The sequence below is a fragment of the Zonotrichia leucophrys genome, chromosome 7 (genome assembly GCF_028769735.1).
Source record: "Zonotrichia leucophrys gambelii isolate GWCS_2022_RI chromosome 7, RI_Zleu_2.0, whole genome shotgun sequence".
In the NCBI taxonomy this organism is placed as follows: Eukaryota; Metazoa; Chordata; class Aves; order Passeriformes; family Passerellidae; genus Zonotrichia; species Zonotrichia leucophrys.
Genome location: NC_088177.1, coordinates 25450088 through 25465859, shown reverse-complemented (window position 1 = coordinate 25465859; position 15772 = coordinate 25450088). Strand labels below are relative to the sequence as shown.

Here is a 15772-nt window from a genome sequence, read left to right as displayed (position 1 = left end):
TAAGAGGTAAATAAAGCTCTGAAAAGTGTTTTATGTTCAGAAACCTGGGTCAAACTGTTCCCTTTCAGGTATTTTGAAACATAAAAGTTACCTACTGCAGATACTAGGATACAACTTGTTGTTCAACAACTAATAATCCCAAGAAATAGAACAGAATACCCATAGCTTCAGCACTGAGAAAGCAAACTACCAGGATCTGCAGGATTTGAAGGACACTAACTGCTGTAGTTGGAGGAATAAAGGTCTGTGTGTTGCTGAAGGAGTGTCTTGGGCAGCAAATGTCTTTGCCTCCTACGAACCAGCACACAAAGCTGCTGTGTGGCAGTTTAGGCAATTCAAGACTGACCTATTGTCTCTCTGCAATAGCAGCAGGAGGGTAAGCAGCCCATAATGTCTGTATGAAGGATTTGTGTGTGCTTATATAGATTTTTTTCAATTCCTTTTTTTGTCTCTCACTGAGACTTTGTTGTTCTTTATGCTTCTCCTTTATCATATTTTATGGTTGTCAGACACTAGAAAGCTTGAAAATCTTATGTTGCATATTTTGCCATTTTACCTTTCCTCACAATGTCAGTTCTGACCTGCTTTCTTCAGTATGAAACTGTTGGAACTAGAAATACCTGTTACATTGGTAAGCCTATCATATAAAACCTTGGAGTTTCAGTTTTCAAATTTAAAATTATTCTGTAATGCTACTGCTTTGTAAAACATTGCTTACTAGGATAATTTGGACTTGAAGTTGAAAAAAAGACAGTATAATAAATATTAACATCTGTATCTCATAAGCAAGTATGTGTTGCAGATATTTCCATTTTCTGGAAAAAAAAAAAAAGCCTAAAGTCATCAAAATATTTTTCCCCAAGCTGTCATTCATGATTTTCAATAATTTCAGCTGGTTTACACTGCTAGCTCTTTTCTCCAATGATCAGAAGGATTTCACTCTAACCCTAGGTTCTTTCTATTAAAACATTCCATTTACAAAAGGCAGTTAACTACACCAGTGACAATATTTGAAATCGTGAGGCTAAAAATTTAGTGCAGCCAGTAAAAATGTAAGGCTATTACACAAAGCAGTACAAATAGATGCAAGCTTGGCTCAGGCAGGGCATGCCCTCTGCCATCATACTGGCTTACAACTGGTGGGAAAATTGTAGGAATGACTTTGCCTCCCTATCACTCATCTTTTTTACAGTGTAAAAAGAAAAATATTACAACTATCAATTTCTACTCATAGCTACTTATTCAAATACATGTTTACCAGGTTCTTTGTTCCTTGCACTAAAGCCTTCAGTGATACACATTGCAAGAAACAAGATTACACACTGTAGCTGAGCTTCTTTTACATCTAGAATGTACAGCTAGGTACAAAGGATCATTAATTTAACAGTTTTCATACTTCCATGTTCAAAATATGTTTAATTCTCCAGAACAGAGGCAGAGAAAAAAGGTTGGAAAAAATGTCCTACACTGACTCTTCAAAGTTCATTTCAGATATAAAGCTCCGACCCAAACTGGAGGAATCTCAGGTAATGACACCATGAAGACAAAGCCTTGGGAAGAGGATTCAGAATTCCCTCTTTGTCTGTACAAAAAAATCTATATAGCAGGAGCAGTACTGTGCACTGTTTTTTTTTTTCTGAGAGTAGCACTAGCTTCTTTCTTCAGTAAATAAAGAACATGTAATGCTGCAAACATTCCTCACACAGGAGGTGTGTGCTCCATTTGTGGTTGTTGCACAGTTTGAGCTGAAGAGATAAAACGTAAAGAAAATCTAGATCAATGGGAAGAGCTTGACATCCCTTTTTTGTTTCTAAATGGTAGGGCAATAAGGGAGATATTCCATGTTCAATAGCTGTTATTTTTAGATGCTTTCCTTTTTTCTAGTTAGGCTTTTCTCTGAGCTATTATGGGGTGTTCATGTTTTAAAACTTCATAGTTTCATAGAAAAGAGTAAATCTTTGCCTAGAATGAATTTAGTATGATGGGGATCTGTAAGTAGGTTATTTTTCTTTCCCTCAAGGTGCAATGTAAATTTTATTTAGTGTAGCTTTACCTGGTTGTATATATTTTGTATCACTAATGTGGGAGATTTATGGGTTTTTGCAAGTTCAGGGCTCCAAACTCTCTCACCCTGGATCAGATGAACATCAGTGCTGAAAAAAAGAACACCTGTTTGTGATTAGAGCAGGACCTAAACAGCGTCAGTCTCATCAGCAAAAGCTGCTGTGGAACTAAATCATCTTTTAAGACAATCTTAGATAGGAAAGTCTAAGCCTAACCTCAGCTTCTGTACTTAAACTAGAAGTGTGTTTCTATATTGCTCTATAAAAGAATTTGTGTGTGCATAAAATACAACTCTGTTGCCTTACAGTCTGTTACAGACTGCTTTGAAACTTGCATGTAAAAACCTAGCTTTATGTCTTCTTTGGCACACTTTTACTTATTTTAATATCAGCCTACCCAATTTTGGGAGGAAATAAAGTTAAGATTCTACATTTAGTGCTTGGTGACTTTCACAGCACAGAACCAATGCAAGTGAGATGGGATGTGAAACATTCTTCAAGGAGAGTCTTTCATACATATGTGTTGAATAAACCCTGAAAATTAATTTCTACAAAACTACCTCTCAACCTGACATTCAGGCTGTCTTGAGACATCACTGTCCATCTTAAATATTTCAGGGGGATTTGTCAATTGTAGCCAAGAGATAATTATACACATGAAGAAGAAAGTGATGTATTTGCTTTGGGTGACAACTTGAACGTAGTGGAGTATGATTTTTTCAGGTTTGCTATGTTAGGATCTGGTCTGTCTCTCTTTTCAGAAACATTCACCCCCATTTTACTGCTATAAAGGTCCTAAAAATGATATCTGTTGTTTGTATTTCTTAGCAAAAGGAGAAAACCTGCATCTGAGCATAAATTAGAGACTACTGACTGTTGTTAGGCTGAAGATGCATCCAGAGACTGCAAAAATTACACAGTTTGCTTGAAATGTAATTGATCGTAATTTGATTGATCCCCTCTTATTTTCTGGCATGCAAAAATAATTGGTCCAATCTAACCACTAGTCAGTACCTACAAGTATTTGTGAAATAGCCTGACACTTAAGGACAAGGTAATTACAAAGGTGGTAGCAGCATAACTAGAATTGCCTCCATTTTCTTACGCCATCAACCAATTTTCAGGCTGTTACAATAAAGGAATTTAGGGCTTACAGCTGCAGAAAAAAAGCCAAGCATTCACTTCATTTTCTCTAACAGTGTCCTTGTTCCACTGAGTAGGAAATACTTGCTGACTCAAATAAGAAAGGTGAGACTAGGCTACCTTAGAGATCTCTGGTTTTTTCCTTTAGTGACAGTTGAGGAAAATGTGGCTAATTACTCATCATACATGGATACTTTCATGTGAAGTGTGCTGTTCTCTTTAAGCACACACAAGGACACCCCCTCAAGAGTATACATTGTTTACATATATAGTATAATGATATATAGTAATAATATATAGTAATAATAAGTAAGCAATTATATCTAGTTGCTTAGGCCAAGCGGCAGAATGTGTGATTGTTTTACACTGCACATTGATGTTACAGAACTAGTGGTTGAGTCTGGATTCCTAAAGCCTTGCCAAGATACAAAGAGGATAAAATTATGCTCCTGAAAGACCATACTACGTTGTAGAATTAGGAGCAAAGTGAAGACATGCACATTTGGGCCCTGCAAATGAAACAGCATGTGCATAGCTGTCACCAGTGAGCAGAGGGTAATGGTGCTCACGAGGTGTAACTGATCAGCTTAGCAATGCTTTCTCTTTATTTATTCCTATAGCTTTATTTCTGTGAAAATCTTATCATTCTCCCTTCACTGAGTAATGATGATGAAATATGTCAGTTCATGCAGAATGTGGCTATAAGAAGTAGAATATTTTATTTTTTGGAGGCAGCATAAGGGATTGTATTGGTCTTTAAACAACAGTATAGTCTGGATATATGCTATAAGCTATATGATCAGCTATATGATCATAAGCTATATGATAGGCTGCCTATCATGCTGTGGCAGCCGATTAAGAGATGCACTTTTACTAGCAAAGTTTAAGAGGATCACAGCACTTTTCTTTTTTTTTTTTTTTTCTTTCCTTAATCAGAGCAGGTTTGGCATTTTCTCCTTAAAATCAGAAATGCTTCAAGTGTAACTTTTAAGTTCATACTTTTTGGGAGCTTTTTCTAAAGCACATATAGGTAAATATGCTCAGCATTCCCATCCACCTTGGACTTTGACTCTATTCTTTACTAAATCATAGAACTTGTACATGGGAAGCTAAAAACTACTGATGGCTGTACCAGGATGTAAATAAATCTGGAGCTAAACAGCCTGAGTTCTCATTTGACAATGTACTTACTTATCCCACAATTTGCCACTACGTGTGTACCCATGAATGTATGTAAGGACACAAAGATCATTACATGTGTGTGAGGATGTAAGAAAGGAATACTTGGATTATTTCCATATTTTGGAATGCATCCAGGTGAGTTTTGAATGTCTGCTGAGAAGAATGCAGCCCTTCCCTGAGCAGCCTGCTCCAGTGCTCTGCCACCCTCAAGGTAAAGCTCTTCCTCCTGCTGAGATGAAACTTGTGTTTTAGTTACGGTCACTGCTCCTCATCCTGTCACTTGGCGCCACAGCAAAAGGTCTGGCACCATCCCTCCTGGCACCTCCCTTCCAGGTTTTCCTTTGCATTCATTAGTTCATAAAGAGTAGTTCATATTTTATTCATAAAAGTACAAGTTGAGGGGAGGGTGGTGGTGTTTGCTTGCTTAGTTGGTTGCGGTTTTTTTTTATTTTTTAATGGCAAGAAATTATGAGGCAGCTCCAGCCCTCATGGAATAGTACGGTTGAACTCATGCGGGACCGAGTCCCGCTTTCGGCAGTTCTGTCCCGCTGCGGAAGGAGCAGTCACCACCGCCGCTAGGGCTGGTGAGCAGAGCAGGATGGGGCCGTGCGGAAGGGCAGCCAGCAGCACCCCGGCGTACAGGGAGCCGCGGCCGGACCGGACCGGAGACGGGAGCGGAGCGCTGCCCCGGCAGGGCGGATCCCGCCCGCCGCCCTCACACCGCGCTCGCGCCGGCCGAGGGCGGGCGGGGGGCGCTCCCGGCCACCGCCACACGCGGCCACGTGACCGCCTCACATGGGCAGCATGGCGGCGCCCAGAGCCGCCCGCGCGCTGCGCTGCGGAGGTGAGTGCGCGCCGCCGCCGCCGCCGCCGCCACCGGGTGAGGCGCGGGCCCGGCCCCGCTCTGCCCTTCCCGCCGCCCGCCGCCGCTCAGTCGGGGCTGGCTCTGAAATCGAGGAGCGAAAGGTCCCGCCGCCGCCGCGCCTGCCGAGGGCTGCGAGAGAGCGCTCCGCCGGGCGGGCGGGGGGCGGCGTGTGGCGGCGGGGCCCCGCAGCAGCGGGCGCAGCTGTCAGGGCTCGGCTCCTGTTCAGGCGAGTTCCCCCGGTGCCGTGCTCGGCCTGGGGCCCGCACACGGCACCTCCCGGGGACCCCGCGGTGCGGGAAGGCGGTGGGAATGTTCTGCTCTGCTTCTGCTCTGGTGACTTTTGCTGCTGAAGTAATGTGACATGAGTGTACGTGTTTCTTCTACCAAGCCGTTCAAGTGCAGATTCCTTACCTGCTGGCACGCCCGTCTGTGTAATGGCTTGTCAGGGCCCCTTGTCCCCCGTGCCCTGAGGATCTCTGAGCCCTTTCTCTACCACATAACCCTTCACAAGCCAAAGTCCTGTACCCATGTCCTACACCCGTCTTCAGCCCCATGCGCCCTTAAAAGCCCGATGTCCGTCATCCAGTTAATAGAACCTAGCGAATTACATTTGCTAAGCCTTCCTACCTTCCGTTCAGGCATCAAATTGTTCAGCTTCCCTAGGGGATATGCTTTTACAGATACTTAAGAAAGTGAAAATGTCATAGTTAAGACAAGCCTGATTAAACAAAGTCCAGTTTTCCCCGAATGGGACAGTTCAGTATAATTTAATTTGCAAATACCGAAAGACAAAAGTAATTTAAATTATGTTTCTGTTCATCTAAGGCTATCTACTCCATCTTAATTGAACAAAAATTACTTTTTTATAGCCTCTTATTCTTTTTAATGTATCTGATGTTACATTTTTATAAATTATGAAAGTTTTCTTTATTATGGAATTGTTTCTGCATAAGTGCATTTGAGCAGCAGGGATCTTGGAAGCTGTATACTGATCAAATGCTTTATCCACATATCAGAAGGACTTAGGCAAGCCTAAAAAACCCCTTTATTAAAAAATAAAATTGACTGAAAAATACTAGGAAATCAAAAAGTACTTTTCAGTAATCATATAAGGAAGTTATTTGAAAAGTCTCTGCCTTGCTAATGTCAGAATTCAACCCAAGGAGAGGGCACACAACTCTTTAGGGTGTGAGTGGTTTCCACCAACCTTGGTGAAATTCTGTATGCTCAAATGCTGCATTTCAGAGTGGACTAGCAGTGGGCTGACCTGCATTTTAGCTGGCACCTTTTCTTGAAGAATATTCAAAAACAGTTTTACAGGTGATGCATAGGAATGGGAATTGAATTTATTATTCTGTACTAGGAAGCACCCAGAGCACAAACTGTGACAGAGACATCAAGTCACTGTCACAGTTTGTAGTTAGGAATAGTATGGATTGTGTGCTGATTCACTGGCTTGTAAATGGTCTGATTAGATATTATCACAGTTTCAGGTATTATTGTAATTGAATCTGTGCTACTTTATCGGTAATAAAGTAGGACACATGAAAGAGCTGCATTTATATCTGCAATTGTATCTTAGATGGTTTAAAGCATAGTAATCTCTTACAGATCTATTTATTTTATACAGGTGAATTATTGTAAAGTAGAAGCCCCTAATTTCTTATAATGAAATTTCAGGGTTTAGTGCCACAGGGAAATAGTTGATGAGAAGACATCCCATGTAAATTGAGTTACTTTTGTGTTCCATACTGATATAACTGATTCCTGATCTTGCTTCCCTAACAATGAATCAGAATTCTGTGCTAAGCTGTGTGACTTACTGTGGGCCAGGTTTTTAAAGTCAATTCAGTACAGACTGGTGGGGTGTGACCCATCCCTTGCCCGTGCAGTTTGTGTTCCCAGGCTGGCTGTTTGCTCGCTGAGGGGCTGGGCTGCCTTGTTCGGCCCCTTGTGGAACTGGGAATTTCCCCGCAGGCTCCTCAGTGGGGAGCCTGCAAACTGCCCCCGGCTGCAACCATGGCTGTCTCCAGCACCACAGAATATGAGATGGTATGGGATCCTCCTTCTCCTGTGACTACAGAGCCTTTCAGAGATGTTTGTTTTCAGAATTTTTCTGAGAATGTTACTCTTTCCCCTCTGTTAGTAAAATGAGGAGGAAATGCCTTAAACCTTTTTTATTTTTTTTATAGAAACAGAGGGACAGAGCTGGAGTTGATACTGTTGCAGTACAGCTTCAGAGCCTCACACTTTCAAGTTTGTCCAGAAGTGCCAAGTCTCATTAGAAATAAGTTGGGTTTTGCTTGGGGTTTTTGATTTCTTTTTCTTTTTCTTTTTTGGGCTGTATAGGTCACAAATTTGGTTCACAAGCCTTGTCAGTAATGCATGGTTGAGTATTTTCTATATTTCGTAGTTAGGTTAGCCAAAACTGTGTATAGAAGGAATACTAAACTCTTCTCCAGAAGGGTATTTATATGAAAATCATCAAACTGTCCTGAAGCACTACACAAGTTACAAACATTAGTTGGACTAATACAGAAGGTGTAGCAAGGACCTGAGGCAGTGTGAAGATCTGGTTTATGTGCTCTAGATGGAGTGCAGACAAGTCATTTTACAGTTTTTTATTCTGGTCAGACACAGCTTTGACATTTAGGATGGTAAAACTGGTAATGAACTTTCAAATTGCCATTTTATGTTGGACTGTGTGTGTTACTGGACAGAAGTGTGCTAAGGGGTCTCCATCTGGGAAGTGATTAAATAAATAAAGTACCTTTACTGACTCTTTTACTGAGCACTGTTTCTGATACAGTTAATTTCTGGCTTTTTTTTTTAATCTGCAGACCTTGGTAATGCTCATGTTTTACAAAATTCAAATTTTTCAGTATTTCTAAGAGAAATTAAAAGGACTCAAAATTAGATTATCTTCTTTTTTTTTTCCTGAAATCAAAGTATTCATTTCAGATTATTTTTTGCTGCCATATGCTACTGAATCAGTCTGTTTCCATCTTTCTGATGGGGCATTTTGAAACAGGAGTTATATTTCTTTTTTTTAAATTGTTATAGCTTGTTCTTTGATAAGCATATTTAATCACAAATTTCAGCATATTAGATACCATTCTCATGTTAAGAATGAATCATGAAAATCTTCTTAGCACTATTACTATTCAAATGGTAGAACTATCACTTTGTATTTTTCTAACTGTTAAAAAGAAGTTCACAAATGTACAACTCAAACAATTAATACTCACCTACAGTAACTTCCAGTACTTCTAACCTTTTTTATTTTTTAATTAACCATCGAATGTACAGATAACAGTTTTGGGGAGACTTGACTGTTTCCTGGTATTTCAGACTTACAATTAAATATGTCCTGTAATTCTGATTTTTTTTTTGGCAAATGAGAAAAAGTGCTTAAAATTTGTGCAAGAGAGTTTTCAAGACCTAATGTGCTTGGCTGCACTGTGCCATATATGAGTTGAGCAATTAGCTGGAAGAAAATATTAATTCACATTTTCCATTAATTTGTAGACAGACTCATGTCTCCAGAATTTAACATTAGCATTATGAGCTGCAAGTGATGCATGGTGGAAGTTCAAACCATTTGATTGTAGTACACTTTCAACATTTTTTAAGTAATCCTGAGGTAGTTTCATCTCTGTCTCAAAACTAATCAGGCAGGCGAGGAATTATTCCCATTTCAACTGTGCAGCAGCTCTGGGGAAGACATGCACTTTCATGGTTTGAGGCATGAGAGAAAAATATTCCCCTTTCAATAAAGTGTTTAATCGCTCTCTTCTCTCAGCTGAGAGGTAATGTATTGTTGGCAGCACACTGTGGCTTTTTTCCTGCCGAGATCCGTCGCTTCTGGCTGTGGGTGGGTGTGTAGGGTGTGCTTTCTCTGCGAGCTTAGGTTTCTCAGCATTAGCTAGGGTTGCCTTTAAATGAAGGAAAGTCATTAGCAAATGTCCTGGACAGCTGCTGAAAACCAACATTTTCTGCCACATCAACAGCTTTAGTGACCCCCACCTACTCTTGTAGCCATTCATTTCAGACTGAGAAGTCTTTTCCCCTTTGTAGGAAGGTGCCCATTGCCCTGGTACCAGAGTGTCACCGTTGTGGTTGCAGCTAAAACCCTCATGGACACAAAGTTAATGATGAGTTCCTGAGGAGTGCTTAGGTTCAGCTTTTTGTGAATGCTTTCTCTGCTCTGCGTGCCTTATGGCTTGGGTGCCCAGGTCCCAGGTAGTGTCCTGTATCTGCCAGTGTTTAGTCTGTGATAAATGTGTTACACAGCTACATTTTCATATGCCAGGAGTTAAGGAAAGTAAGCCCAGCCATAAGCCTTCAGACAAAATTGACCTTGTGTGGAAATGTATTTTGTAGGTATCACTTTTAATTTTGCAGAATTCTCCTTAAAGCTCACCTGGAGCTTTCTCTAAGCAGAAAAGAGCTACTTCCTCTTTCCATTCCTATGGCAGAGCTCTGAGGCTTCTCCACCATCTGCAGAAGCTCGCTGCCCTGGTGTGATTTGCTGAAGGGCCTTTGTCCGCCTTTGTGCATAGGCTGCTGACCCTGAAGGAAAATACCATGAAGCTCTGGGAATGACTCTAGAAAGAAAGTGGGATGCCCCATTGTAGGGAGTTGTTGCTGCAGTGCTTCCCAAGTGGATTTTCCAGTGCTGTCTCTGTCTTCACAGTGGGACATGGGGATGTCTGGAGTGAGGGCTGTTGGCATGCACAGCTTCTGCACTGCCTGCCAGAGCTTGCTGTCATCTGGCATTTCCTCACCTGCCTGCAGATGTAGAGGCAAAGGCTCAACATAATACCATGTAACAGGGTAGAAAGTCTGAAATGGAAAGTCATGTCTGTGATTTTAATTCAAGATACTCAGTTCAGTGCTGCCTCTGGGCAGCAAAGAAGGCAATCTTTGTCTCTCCTTTAGGTGTTGCTTCAGTCTTTTACTCTTCAGGCTCACAAATGCAGTGCTAACCAACACACACAAATTCCAGTGTTGTTCTGCGAAGAACCAAATAACTGATTTAACCTCCTGTATACTCATACAGCAAATCAGTGAAATAAAGAATACAACTTCACAATCTTTAGAGATTAAATTCAAGGGAACAAAAATACAGACTCCTGAAATCTATACTGGAAGATGATCCTGCCAAGGCTATGTGCAGGATGAAACTGTGAAGTGTCTGGCTACTTGGTCCTTGCATGTTCTGTTACTTAAAACATCAAGAATAGTGGTAGAGTTTAAGACAGGTCTCTAAGCTTGTTTAGAGTAATATAGTGTTTGAGGAGAAAGAATGAAGGATTGAATCATTCCTGAAGAAATTCTGGACCTCAAATAGTGAATTGCCTTTTATTTTACAGCAGATAGCTTCCCTCCCTAAAATCGCAGGATCAAATATCCCGTGAACATATAATAAAACATTTTATTTTGCCTCTGAGAGCTCACAGTGCAGACAGCTAAGCAGACAAAAGGGGCTGAAATCATGAGCACTAGCTGATGGATGGAGAAACTCCAGCACTGAAGGAGTAATTTCTGGAGGGTTTTGTGGCAGCACAGCATCAGCAGGGCCTGAGCCTGCCCTGGTGCCTGCTGCTCCCAAGTTACCAGGCAAACTTGCAGTTCAGCAGTGGACATAGGTAAAGTGCTTTCTAAATTTAGATACAGAATTTCCTTTACTCAACTTTTTGCATTGAATTACCCTACCTAGACCAGAAGCTGAATTTAAGGTGCACATAAAAGCAACATACCACATAGTCTGTAAAGTTTGGGATTTGTGTGTTGTGGGTGTTCTCTAGCTGTGCAGGGGGAACCCTGCTGAGCCAATTTGGCACACTTAACCTCATTTCTTGTGTGGCTTTCCATGTATAGCTGTAGTTGGAGTGTAAGGTTGAGGATACCAAAAAATATTTCTGTGGTGTTATGTGGTCTCTTTTTTTATTCTGAAGAGATGTGGATTTTGGCTGAAGTCACCTTGAAGACAAGCTGCTTCTGGTGTTGAACCTGTTTTGATGCTAAAGCTGCAGTGGAGGTCTGTGTCATGAAATCTAAGCTGGTTTTCCTTTCCATGATATTTGTATATAATAGACATGGTGTTCTGGTTGTGACAGTTGTGAATCAAGAGGAAACTTAAACAAAAGCTTAGGAGGTGCTTTTGAGCATTCTCCAGTGACAGTCCTGCTGGTCCACTGCAATTTGTGATTTCAAAGCTTTATGGAGTACTTGATCATGTATGCAGTCTGAAAAGGCCTTTTCTGTGCTAAGACTACCTTTAGCACACCCAGTTACAATGATCTCACCAACTGGGCATTGGTAATTAATTTTCCTTTTTTGGTTCCTCCTTCCTTCCCCACTCCCAAACAAGCATATTCCTGTAGCACTTCAAAATGCACATCTAGTGAGAGTCTTGCTGCCTCTCCTTCTCTTGTGACAGTTTGACATGATGATGTGCCGTGATGGGGAGCTTGCAGTGCTTCCAGACACCACATCCCAGTGCTGTTGATCTAGCAATACTTATTAGCATGAAAATTTAATTTGAAAATATTTTGAAGTAATGTAGTGGGAGGGGGAGTGGGTTACAGGGCAATGACTTCTTTTTAATGTTTTGTCTATTCAAGCTGTTTGTATTTGTCACAGTGGTTTCTTTCCTAAGCATTTCTATTTAAAATCAGTGTTTGTTAAAATATACTTGTCTGCCCAATCCAGCTTTCATATTATCTATGTGAAGAGGCAAAAGAACATATATAAGGAGCAGTCTATATGTTGTAAACTCTTTGCCTTGCAGTTATTGCATCCTGTAGAAAGAGGCTGTTTGGCTACAGCCTTGTTTTAATTTCATTTTTTAGTTTTCAGTTACACATTTCTGGAGTCTCCCCAAGCACTGCTGTTACCTGATGGCGCCTATATTTCATCAAGTTTAGACAAGCAGTCTACCTGGACTTAGGCCCAGAGGAGCTGCCATAACTGATGAACATGATCCCCTCTGCCTGGGAATTCAAGACCTATAGAACCACGATTCCCAAGGGAATTGAAAGAAAAATGTGTTCAGACCTTGCCTCTTGCTTTTTTTTATTTTCTTTGTTGTTTTTATGGAGCATTGCCTTGTACTGATGGGTAGCATACTTTACCACAAGTGAAATCTGGTACTGGTTTGCTGATGATTAGGAGAAAAGATTCTTTTTAACCCACCCTGAAAACAGGAGCAGGAAAGAATGGAGCACACACAGACAGACACGAGTTGCTGTGACATCTCTTCATTACTGCGTACAAAGAAAGTGATGAGTTATTAAACAAAATAGCAAAAAATGTTGTGGCATTACGGTTGTGATGTTGGGTGGTTTTTTACTGCATCATCATTGTTAGGCTTCCAGAGTTTAGTGGATACAATTGCAGATTTAAATTTTGTTCTTGCATGCTGCTCTTTAATCTGTTTCCTTCTTTTGGAAAAACTACATTATATAAAGATTGCATATTATTTATAGTGGAGTTTTTAATTTAGAAAATGTTTTTAGAATTTCTTTGTGATTGCAGAATGAATGTTAATGTTCAATGTAATTAAATCCAATTTCATTTCCTGTATGTTATATTTTTAGTTTGCTCTTATCTGCCCTTGTTTTCATTGGGAGTTGTAGATTTGACTTCTTTTTTAAAAGCATGATGTTGGCAGTCAGACACAAGCTCACTTTAAATCAATGAAATAATAAGCTTAAAAGTCTTCTAAATGTGGGGAACTTGTCATTTCTGTTTAATGATCAGGAGTTGTTTCTTCATTTTGTTTTGGATTATGTGGGCTTGTTATTTTTTTTTCTTGATAAGTTTAAAACACTAAAGGGGGGAAGAGTATTAAAGGCTGCTTCTTTCTTCTTATTTTGCCTTTTATATCTAGTTCAACTGCACAGGCTGGCTGAGCTCTTTTATCTCCATACATTTTTGCCATTCATTTCTCTTTTGCTGCTTGTGTTTGCTTATACCTTTAATTGTAGAGAGACTTTTTTCTTCGATATCTTAAGAAAAAGTGGGATTAGTTTTTCTGTTATTGTAACAGTTTGTCTGATTCACCTATATTTTTAAACATGAGTGGTTTACCCTGGGAGGAACTACAGTGGCTGGAGAACTTGCTAAGCCCTGGGCTCACAAATGTGAACAATGAACCGATAAGGATTGTCAGATTTATATATTTAAATCTAGTGACTAATAAACATCAGAAATAAATATGTTATTACTAAAAGGCCATTATTAATTTTCTCTGTGTAAGGGAATATAAAGTCTGTTGTAGCACAGTATGTGTATTGTATTGTTCACACTTTCCACATTTCTTATCTGCTCCAGATTTGACATTCCTGGTATTTCTGAGGTTTAAGAAAAATCATATCTGATACTTTTAGAACTCAGAAAGTTAAAAGTACAATCATGCAGTGCAATCAGGTTCTTTTTTTTTCCAGTCACCAACAGGGAAGAGAATTACAATTCTCGAAGGCAAAATTCCATTACAAGTTTTTAATAGTTAGAGAACACCAGAGGAGTGAAGCTGTTTTCTTGAATTGTGGCAGTACTCAGAGACCAGAGATTTCAGGGTTCTGTTGTCTGACTTGTAGGAATCTGCTGCCCTGGAGTCTGTGCAGCAGCTAGAAATAAACAGGGAGAGGCAAAGGCTTCTGCAGGCACAGAGGCTTTTCCAGATCACTGCTTGATGGTGAATCAGCTTGAGAGTCTATATTGTGAGTCTCACTTTAGTGTCTCATGGACTTCCCACTTGCTGGGGTTGGTGATCCTGGTGGGAGCTTGCAGTGCTTGGGAACTAGCAGCTTTGGGAAAGGGGGGGTCTCCAGCCAGGCCAGCACTCTGCCAGTGCCTGGCAGTAGAAGACGTTCTCCTGCAGCTCTGTGGCTCAGGAGAAGGAACGAGCTCAACGCAAGTGGGGCTCAGGTCCTGCACTGCACCAGGAGCCAGGAGCTGGGGATGTTTGGGGCTGCTAGTGAGCATGGCTGTGCAGGAGTCAGTGAACTTTCTGTGTCTTTCTCCACCTACAATGCAGATATTTATCTGCCTTGCAGGTGCATTGGTTGGGATTAATGAGTTGTTTGTAAAGCACTCTGAAGATGAAAAGCTCTATCAAAATGCTGAGTATTGTAACGTATGAGCTCTTGAGCGCATAATGGCTGTTTGCCTGCCAGTATTTAAGTAATTTATAACACACTAAGTATGAAGGCACTGTATGAAGCCAAGTTCTAGTTTCCATTTAAGAAAAGTAATATTTGGTGTTCACCAGTTCAGATCACACCACTGGCCTTTAGTGTTATCTAGGGTGAAAGCAGACTCTAGAAGATTTTTTTAGAGGAACTGTTTCAAAACATTAAAATTGTGTTGTTGTATAATAAGGGTTTCTTCTCAGTTGATCATTTTTTACCCTCTTTGTATGACTTGAAACAAGGTATGGAAAGTTTGTTCATTGTTCTTTTGGAGAATATGTCCTTTCCAAATCAGTAATGTCTTTCCCTTCATAATTTCTGAAGAAAAAGGAGAATGTTAAAACCCAAGTGTTCAACAGGCTGCTCTGATGCATGCAAGCCTTAGGAGGAAGAATAAGGAGCTCTTCAGAGCTCCTTGGAGGTCTTCTGGCAGACATACTCTCCACTGTGCAGCCTGAGAAAACTTCCCTGGGTGTTTTTGAAAGTCACACTGTTCTTTTGAGTTTAGATTATAAATAACCAGCCACTCTAACCAGCTCTATAAAGTCTCCAGCTTTCACATTTTAAATATGTTTATGTTCAGGTATTCATTGTTAAAACCTGTTTAAAGTTATGTTCCATTTTAGATCAAGCTTATTTTGAACCATAAAGAGCTCTTGCAGTAATAACACAGTCTGAATGTATACATTATTACTTACAGCAAATCAGATGTTCTGTGTAGAAATTTGTACACTTCTCAGATTATCTGTTTCATGCTTTCTTGTACATAAATTTACATTGCATCCTGCAATCCTTATGCATTTTTTAAAAAAGAAAGTCAACAAATGTGGCATAACATTGAAAGAAAATGGCAAGTTTGTTTCTTATATAAATTCCAGCTGTTCTGGAAGTCTCAGATTTACTGATAGACACAGGTGGAGTTGGGCAGAAGCAACAGTAAACTCCTAGCTTCCCTCCATGTAAAGTGGACATGCTTTGTGTAAGAAATGGTGCAGTCACTGCAGATCTGCTTGTATTCTGCTTGACTTCTCTGCTCTTGAGTGTGCTTGTAACCTCATCCAGTGCTGCTGAGTTGAGGTCCTTTTCCACTGGACAAAGTGGATGGACATCTCACAAAGACATGCTGGGCTGACACTGAGGGGAGGTGTTGCCCATGGTCATTTGTGCAGATCTGAGCATCAAATCACACTCGTGCCTTGTGCATGAAATGGTAGGTGATGACAAGGCTTAATGTCATTGCCATGTCCTTTTTGAACTAGCTCCTCTGAGGTGGCTAGGCAGGTCTGACCTCTCCAAGCCATTTCTGGTTGTTCTGCACT

At 40.5% G+C, this 15772-nt stretch overlaps 1 protein-coding gene across 3 annotated transcripts in view; it reads left to right on the top strand.

The window, feature by feature from the left end:
- Positions 1-5143: 5143 nt before the first annotated feature.
- The window catches only part of METAP1D (methionyl aminopeptidase type 1D, mitochondrial), a 43529-nt gene continuing 32900 nt past the window's right edge, over positions 5144-15772 (top strand). The window contains exon 1 of one of the 3 annotated variants that reach the window (XM_064718850.1): positions 5144-5232. In XM_064718850.1, coding sequence (XP_064574920.1) covers positions 5184-5232 — 49 coding nt within the window. In that variant the 5' untranslated portion in view covers positions 5144-5183. Of the gene's footprint in view, positions 5233-7285; positions 7306-15772 lie in introns of those variants that run through there. The other 2 variants (XM_064718849.1, XM_064718851.1) reach the window with 2 other exon arrangements.